Source organism: Gadus macrocephalus, chromosome 21 (assembly GCF_031168955.1).
Source record: "Gadus macrocephalus chromosome 21, ASM3116895v1".
Classification (NCBI taxonomy): Eukaryota; Metazoa; Chordata; class Actinopteri; order Gadiformes; family Gadidae; genus Gadus; species Gadus macrocephalus.
In genome coordinates, this window is record NC_082402.1 from 683152 (window position 1) to 690818 (window position 7667).

Consider the following 7667-nt stretch of genomic DNA (forward strand, 5'->3'; position numbering starts at 1 on the left):
TGCATCACACAAAAGACACGCGTACGCTTTCACACTTTAATTGAACTTCAAGGTGAGAAGAAGACATGAACACCAAATCTCAGACGAAACAGAACGAGCCCGAGCCCGACGCAGCGGCCCACGACCGTCAAACATCTAGAATCAGCCTTCACATGATGCCCCCGACGCCGGGCGCCTCGACCCCGTGGACCCGGGGGTTTGAGGCCAGGGTTCAGCTCTGTCGGTCGGGGGGGGGACAAGACGATAGTGGACCCAAAATATTCAAAAATACAATATTAGATTAAGTATTATTCCATAATTAAGAATGTTTTATAATGGCTGGAAAGTAACGTCACACTAAATTCACTTCAAATCATGGGAATGTCTTCTCGTACGTTAAGATCAGGGTCAAGAGGCTCCCGGACCGGGTTAGAGGTCTGAGGATACAGGCTGCCTTAAATAACTTCATGGTCTTCACAGTGGTGCTCCTGTTCTGAGAGTGGGCGTGGTCGGGTCTGACGGACAGCCCAACCGGCCAATCAGTGCGTGTTCCAAGTGGAGTCTCATTGGTCGGTCACAGCCGACAGCTCCACCTGCAGTGCTGCAGTCTCTTCGTCCTGGAGAGGAAATGAAAGGCGTTTTAGACGTGGACTGGGTTCAGCCAGACCTCCCTTCAGCCCTCCCAGCCTTACCTCGTCAGGCGTCGCGGGGGCCTCCAGGGCCAGTCGGGTCCACCTCCCGGCCTCCGGCGCGTTCCCCAGCTCCTTGTGACACTGTGGACAGATGAGCAGGTATAACCGACCTCAGCCCCTCTAGCAGACCCTAGCAGACCTCAGAACTAGAGATGTTCCCACATTCTTTCCTTCCCGATACCGATTCCTGAACTGAACGCTTTCTGCCCGTGTAGTAAATGACCCACCTGATGGTATCGGATCAGTGCATAGACTCGCGGACTCGCAGATACCCGATGCACTTTAGGCAGTATCGGTGGAATTTCCGATCCTGATGTCGGTGTCTGACCAACGACTCAGAAGCCCCAGTAGAGGAGCCCCAGGAGAGGAGCCCCAGGAGAGGAGCCCCAGTAGAGGAGCCCCAGGAGAGGAGCCCCAGGAGAGGAGCCCCAGTAGAGGAGCCCCAGTAGAGGAGCCCCAGTAGAGGAGCCGAGCCCCAGTAGAGGAGCCCCAGTAGAGGAGCCCCAGTAGAGGAGCCCCAGTAGAGGAGCCGAGCCCCAGTAGAGGAGCCCCAGTAGAGGAGCCCCAGTAGCAGCCGCCTGCTGCCTTACCTTGGCGATGTGCAGTCGCAGCAGCTTGGAGTAGCCCGGGCTGAGCTGCTCTGCCTGGGGGGCAGAAACAGAGCAGCGTTGAGGTTCAGCCTCCCAGCATGCTGCCTTTACATTCAGGGGCATTCAGTGGTCACGCGATGGTCCGAAGCGACTTACAATCATTGGCTGCGTTTCCATCTAAAATGTGATGCGAATCTTTAGAAAGTTCGCAAAAAAGTTACTTGAATTAGGTGCGTTTCCATCAAGTGGTTGCAGCGGAATAGGGTGCTGACGTTACACGTTGATGTCGGCAGGGTTGCTATGGCCGGTCGTTATGCGGAAATCGGAAAGACTTGTCAGTCCTGTGTGTTCAAAGTTCGCTACGTCACAGCAGATTCGCAAAATGTGTTTCCATCTCCCATTTTGCGAATTTACTCTGTTTCGCATTTCTAAAAAACCACCTCAAGCGAGCGGATAAACTTTTTTGCGAATTAGAGGATTTTGATGCGAATTTTGTTGTTTCCATCAGCGTTTACTGATTCGATACTTCAAAGTTCGCATTAAATTAGGGGGATGGAAACGCACCCAATGATACACATTCACACACACGACGGCGGAGTCGACCACGCAGGGTGTGGCCAGGAGCAGTCGGGGGGAGGCGTCTCGCTCTGGGACGCCTGCCCCTGACTGCCCCTGACCAGCCAGGGGGAGGCGTCTCGCTCTGGGACGCCTGCCCCTGACTGCCCCTGACCAGCCAGGGGGAGGCGTCTCGCTCTGGGACGCCTGCCCCTGACTGCCCCTGACCAGCCAGGGGGAGGCGTCTCGCTCTGGGACACCTCCACACTCCGCTAGGAGGAGCCGGGGATCGAACCGGCGACCTCCCGGTGACCAGCCGACCCGCTCCGCCTCCTGGGCGACGCCGGCGTGTGGCCTCCGGCGGCGTACCTTCATGAAGTGGCCCAGGGCGTCGTGGAGGGACGCCTTGGGGGGCTGGTCGTAGAGCGCCGCCGCCGCCTTCCTCTCCAGCCAGCCCAGCGTCGCCACCTAGAGGACAAACCAGTCAGCGCAGGCCCAGGTCACCTGGTCCCACCAGTCGTTCCCGACCCCCCCTCCTATGCAGACGGTACCTGGTAGGACCAGCTCCCCAGCAGGTAGAAGGCCAGTGGGAGGTCGTCTCTCAGGGCCAGGGCGCGGTCCAGATGTTCCTACGGCAGACGAAGAAACCCTCAGAACTACAAACCTTCTGCTCTACAGACCCTCTGGTGCGCGTGCGTGTGTGCGTGTGCGTGTGCGTGTGCGTGTGCGTAAGACCTTGAGGATGCGTTGGCTCTTCAGTTTGCTGTGCATGCTGTCTGTCTGCGACGTCAGGCCGGCCAGGACCGCAAACCTGGAGACAGACGGAAGAGATGACCACTCCCTCTACAGGGGGCGGGGCATAACAGGAAGAGATGACCACTCCCTCTACAGGGGGCGGGGCATAACAGGAAGAGATGACCACTCCCTCTACAGGGGGCGGGGCATAACAGGAAGAGATGACCACTCCCTCTACAGGGGGCGGGGCATAACAGGAAGAGATGACCACTCCCTCTACAGGGGGCGGGGCATAACAGGAAGAGATGACCACTCCCTCTACAGGGGGCGGGGCATAACAGGAAGAGATGACCACTCCCCCTACAGGGGGCGGGGCATAACAGGAAGAGATGACCACTCCCCCTACAGGGGGCGGGGCATAACAGGAAGAGATGACCACTCCCTCTACAGGGGGATATAGGGGCGGGGCATAACAGGAAGCATGCCCGCTAGTGCTTGAGGGAATCCATCACTGTTTGGTGCCTTATGTGGGCGGGTCTTAAAGGGAGCCTAGCTCAAAGGGGTGTGTCTTAAGGGGAGCACATCTTAAAGGGGTGTGTCTTAAGGGGGCACATCTTAAAGGGGTGTGTCTTACCTAATGTGACAATCTGCATCCAGATCATTCTTCCTCAGGACACTCTCTGCCTCGTCACGACCTGCACACACATAAACATGCTTTACACACACACACACACACACACACACACACACACACACACACACACACACACACACACACACACACACACACACACACACACACACACACACACACACACACACACACACACACACACACACACACACACCCTGCTGTGCGATGGTGCTCCGCTGCTCCGGGTCGTGGGTGGCGGCGTGCACGGCGCTGTACGCCCGCGCCAGCCGCCACAGGAAGTCCCTGCTGTCGCCGTACTGTCGCCATGGAAACAGACATCACAGGGCCGCGTTGAAAGAATCCTCTAACATTCTAAGGGTTAGTCATATCTCCTACCAGGTGTGTGTGTGCGTGTGTGTCTACCTGAGTCCTGTGCGCCTGCAGCAGCCCCAGCCCGTCCGCTCTGAGCCGGGCGTCTCCGGTCTGCAGCACGTCGCTCTGGGCCAGGAGCAGAGCCAGCTCCCCGCTCAGCACCTCCTTCACCGGCTCCTCCTGCTCCTCCTGCTCCTCCTCCTCGGGGGAGTCCTCCTGGGACTCCTCCTGCCGCAGCGTCAGCACCGTGGCACAGCTCTGGTCCTCCTCCTCCTCAGACTCCTCCCCCTCCCCCCCCCCCTCCCCCTCCTCGCGGTCCGTCTCTCGGTCCGTGTAGTCCGAGTCCGCGTACGCTGTAGAGTACCTAAAGACACACATTACAATGATTATAGATATATCTTAGGGCTGGGCACGTTAATGCGTTAATTACATGTTAAAAGCACGATTAATTCAAATTGACGAATTAACGCGCGTTCTTTTTCTTTTTCCCTTTTGATTTTGAAAGGTTTGGCCCACAGAATGTCAACATTCATATCAGACATCATTTTGGGTTTTTAGTTCCACTTACTTTACATTAAATCCCACTTGAAGTAAGTGACTGAGTGCCTGATTACAATTGCATTAAGTAACAGCCTGTTTACAATTCGGAACAATGTGGTGTTTCATAAGTTTCATATTCAACCCACACTGAGTGAGTCAATAAAACTCCCTCAAGATCACTAGGGCTGCAACCCAATACTCATACTTGACTGCTATATAGTATGCATTTTGTAGTACGTCACAAATATAGCGCGTCCGAATGCTCAGTACGCATTGTGTCGTAGGCAAAAAGTTTCAGAATGCGTACTACCGCCACAGTATACAACGGTAGGGCACCGAGGGGAAATAGGTACTCTCCAAACATCCGGTGGCGTCGCGGTGGTGGCAGAAGCGTTCGGAGGCGTTCTACGCATAGCTGAGGAACGTACTACATTAACGGTCAAGGAGTAGACACTGCACAGAAATACTATATACTTAGTATTCGGATGCACCCGTGGTCTAGTTTTTGCTAATTAAGTAGATTTGGTACGAATGATAATGTGTCATTCCATAATATGGAATGACACATTATCATTCATACCAAATGTACTTAATTATCATATTATGATAATCTCATTTAACTTCATTTGGAGTGGACAGAATTTTAAAAGTGTGATATATATATATATATATATATATACACATATATATATATACTTCTGATAAATGTACTTATTGTAAGTTGCTCTGGATAAAAGCGTCTGTTAAATGCCATAAATGTAAATATACATTATATATAATATATATAGTCCCAGAATGACCCAATGTCACTGTGGAGCACTGCCTTCAGTACCGATAATACCTCAGGGAGGTGACTAATGGGTCAGCCCAAGGAGGGCTCAGGAAAGCGCACTAACGAGAAGATCGCTCTGATAGGTTTAGAGCGCCTGAGCCGATTGAGGGCTCCGTCCTGATTGGCCGAGCAGGGCACCTACCCCGCCTCGCTGGCCACGCCCTGCGTGCTGGCGGCGCCCTGGCTGGCGGTGAAGTACACGGAGCTGGAGCTCTGGGAGTCGCTGCGCTCCCTGAGGGGGCGGCGGCGGCGGGCGCGCTGGCTGTCCTCCACGCCCCTCCTGGAGAGGACAAGCTTTATTAACACCTCACACAGACAACACTAACCCTAACCCTACTCCACGCCCCTCCTGAAGAGGACAAGCTTTATTAACACCTCACACAGACAACACTAACCCTAACCCTACTCCACGCCCCTCCTGAAGAGGACAAGCTTTATTAACACCTCACACAGACAACACTAACCCTAACCCTACTCCACGCCCCTCCTGAAGAGGACAAGCTTTATTAACACCTCACACAGACAACACTAACCCTAACCCTACTCCACGCCCCTCCTGAAGAGGACAAGCTTTATTAACACCTCACACAGACAACACTAACCCTAACCCTACTCCACGCCCCTCCTGGAGAGGACAAGCTTTACTCTCACCTCACACACACACCACGGGCTGCTGCTGCTGGTAGTCTCTCTAACCCTGCTAACCCTAAGCTAACCCTGACCTAACCCTAAGCTAACCCTGACCTAACCCTGCTAACCCTAAACTAACCCTAAGCCTGCTAACCCTAACCTAACCCTGCTAACCCTAAGCTAACCCTGCTAATCCTAAACTAACCCTGCTAAACCTGCTAACCCTGCTAACCCTGACCTAACCCTGCTAACCCTAAACTAACCCTAAGCCTGCTAACCCTAACCTAACCCTGCTAACCCTGCTAACCCTAAACTAACCCTGCTAACCCTGCTAACCCCAGGGGGTCCTAAGCCCGTCTCCAGGCGCTCTCACTTGACGTCCTGGATGATCTGCAGGGCGATGGCGTGCAGCCCCCCCCGGAGCTCTGCCACCTCGGAGCGGAGGGACGACACGCAGCTCAGCACCTGGTCCAGCTGGGCCCGCAGCTCTCCCTGCTGGGCGGGGGGAAGGAGGCGCACAGCCTCCTCCACCGCCGCCAGGGCCTGCTGCTGGGCCTCCGCCTCTGGGGGAGGAGGGGAGGAGGGGAGGAGGGGGAGGAGGAGGAGGAGGGGGGAGGGGGGGAGGAGGGGAGGGGAGAGGAGAGAGGAGGAGGAGTCATGCTCCTGCTGGACATCACATGATATGGGGCCCCCGGGCTCCTCCTAGCTGGGTATCGAGGTGTCCCTGAGCGAGACGCCTCACCCTGACTGCTCCTGACCAGCCGGCTGTCGCCCTGCGTGGTCGACTCCGCCGCCAGTGTGTGAGTGTGTGTATGAATGGGTGAATGTGAGGCAGTGTTGTAAAGCTCTTTGAGCGGCCACTGGTTAGAAAAGCGCGGTATAAATGCGGTCCATTCACTATGACCCCTTTAAAAAGATGGCCGAAGACGAACAACGGAATCCTAACATTCTGAGGGCTGTTTCTCAGTTTGTGGTGAGATATTGGGATATTTCCAACCAGGTGTGTGTCTACCCGCGTTCTATGGTCCAGTTGTAGACCACAGGGAGGAAGGAACACCTCGAACCGACTGCAGCCGTGGTAAAGTTAGCAATGCTAACTTTACCACGGTACAGTTAGCATTGCAACCCCCCTAAGTCCTTTAGCATCTCTAAAAATAACTTAGTTAGTCCTTTTGAGAATTATTGGGTGGACTGACAGAACCTGACTACTATCCCCACACACACACACACACACAGTACTTTCTAGGTTACTTCTTCGACCTACCTTCGGCATCCAGGTGGACCGAGCTGAGCACCAGTTGGGGAGGAGGGGGCGCGTTCTGCAGCACCTCCTGCTGGCACCTGCTCCTCCTCCTCCTCACCTCCTGGTAGATGATCAACGCGATGAGTCCCAGGCCCGCGGTGGCTCCCACCGCCAGTCCCACCAGACCCTTCCTTCCCAGCAGGACGAGCATCTCACAGGACGGGAAGCGCGCTTCTTAAACAACGACGACCAAAACGCGACCGGCAGCGTCCATCTAACGTAGACTGGTCCCCACCACCCGGAATACAGATGTGACTCCTGTCTCCTCTGATGCTGACGATCTTTGACCCCTTAACCCCAACCTGATGACCTTTCGTCACAACATGTCCCTACTGAACCACTGGAGCAGAAGGCATCGCTGGAGATGGAACGTAAATGAATGGTACCTCGTATTATTTAGTAGTATCTTATCTAAAGTAATCTAGCTCTATACTATTATCTAACATTCACGTTAGTGGTATCTAATAGTATCAAGTAGTATCTGATCAAAAGTCATCTGACGTTCGCTTTATCTAGTATCTAAATTCATCTAACGATGTATAATCATAATATAATTGATTCAACCTCCTTATAGTTATACATATCTCGATATGAGTCGCGGCATCGCTTGAACAATTTAAGAACGATATTGCCGTATTTCGGAAACATGCGTTCGTTTATTTACGTATCTCGTCCTGTCGTCCGGCAGGCGGAAGAAGAAGGTGCACTTCCGGCTTGGAATTGTCTCGCCCCTTCAACAATAAAAGCCCCCCTCGCAGTACAACAACATGTATTTTGCATTAAATTGGCTTGTAAAAGAGAATAC

General features: G+C 53.9%; 1 protein-coding gene across 2 annotated transcripts; it reads right to left on the reverse strand.

Moving 5' to 3' along the window:
* Positions 1 to 27: 27 nt before the first annotated feature.
* Positions 28 to 7576, reverse strand: rmdn3 (regulator of microtubule dynamics 3). Of its 2 annotated transcripts, XM_060041344.1 has the most exons (12): positions 6824 to 7575; positions 5933 to 6122; positions 5072 to 5209; positions 3609 to 3921; positions 3400 to 3502; positions 3186 to 3246; positions 2552 to 2627; positions 2368 to 2445; positions 2186 to 2284; positions 1262 to 1315; positions 672 to 752; positions 28 to 596 (listed from the first exon to the last, which is right to left on the reverse strand). In XM_060041344.1, the coding sequence occupies exons 1-12, from the start codon at positions 7011 to 7013 to the stop codon at positions 543 to 545; spliced, it is 1437 nt and encodes a 478-aa protein (XP_059897327.1). In that variant the 5' UTR covers positions 7014 to 7575; the 3' UTR covers positions 28 to 542. The 2 variants fall into 2 exon arrangements, with proteins under 2 accessions (XP_059897327.1, XP_059897326.1); XM_060041343.1 differs by lacking the exons at positions 28 to 596; positions 672 to 752; positions 1262 to 1315 and adding an exon at positions 1324 to 1917 and having other exon boundaries at positions 2077 to 2284; positions 6824 to 7576.
* Between the last annotated feature and the right edge of the window lie 91 nt (positions 7577 to 7667).

What these genes read in the sequence shown, in the direction of transcription:
- rmdn3 (XM_060041343.1), bottom strand. Translation starts at nt 7,013, where the DNA reads ATGCTCGTCCTGCTGGGAAGGAAGGGTCTGGTGGGACTGGCGGTGGGA. An exon ending in GGTCCACCTGGATGCCGAAG is followed by an intron (nt 6,123 to 6,823) that starts GTAGGTCGAAGA and finishes CTCCTCCCCCAG; the next exon opens with AGGCGGAGGCCCAGCAGCAG. An exon ending in TGCAGGCGCACAGGACTCAG is followed by an intron (nt 3,503 to 3,608) that starts GTAGACACACAC and finishes CCATGGCGACAG; the next exon opens with TACGGCGACAGCAGGGACTT.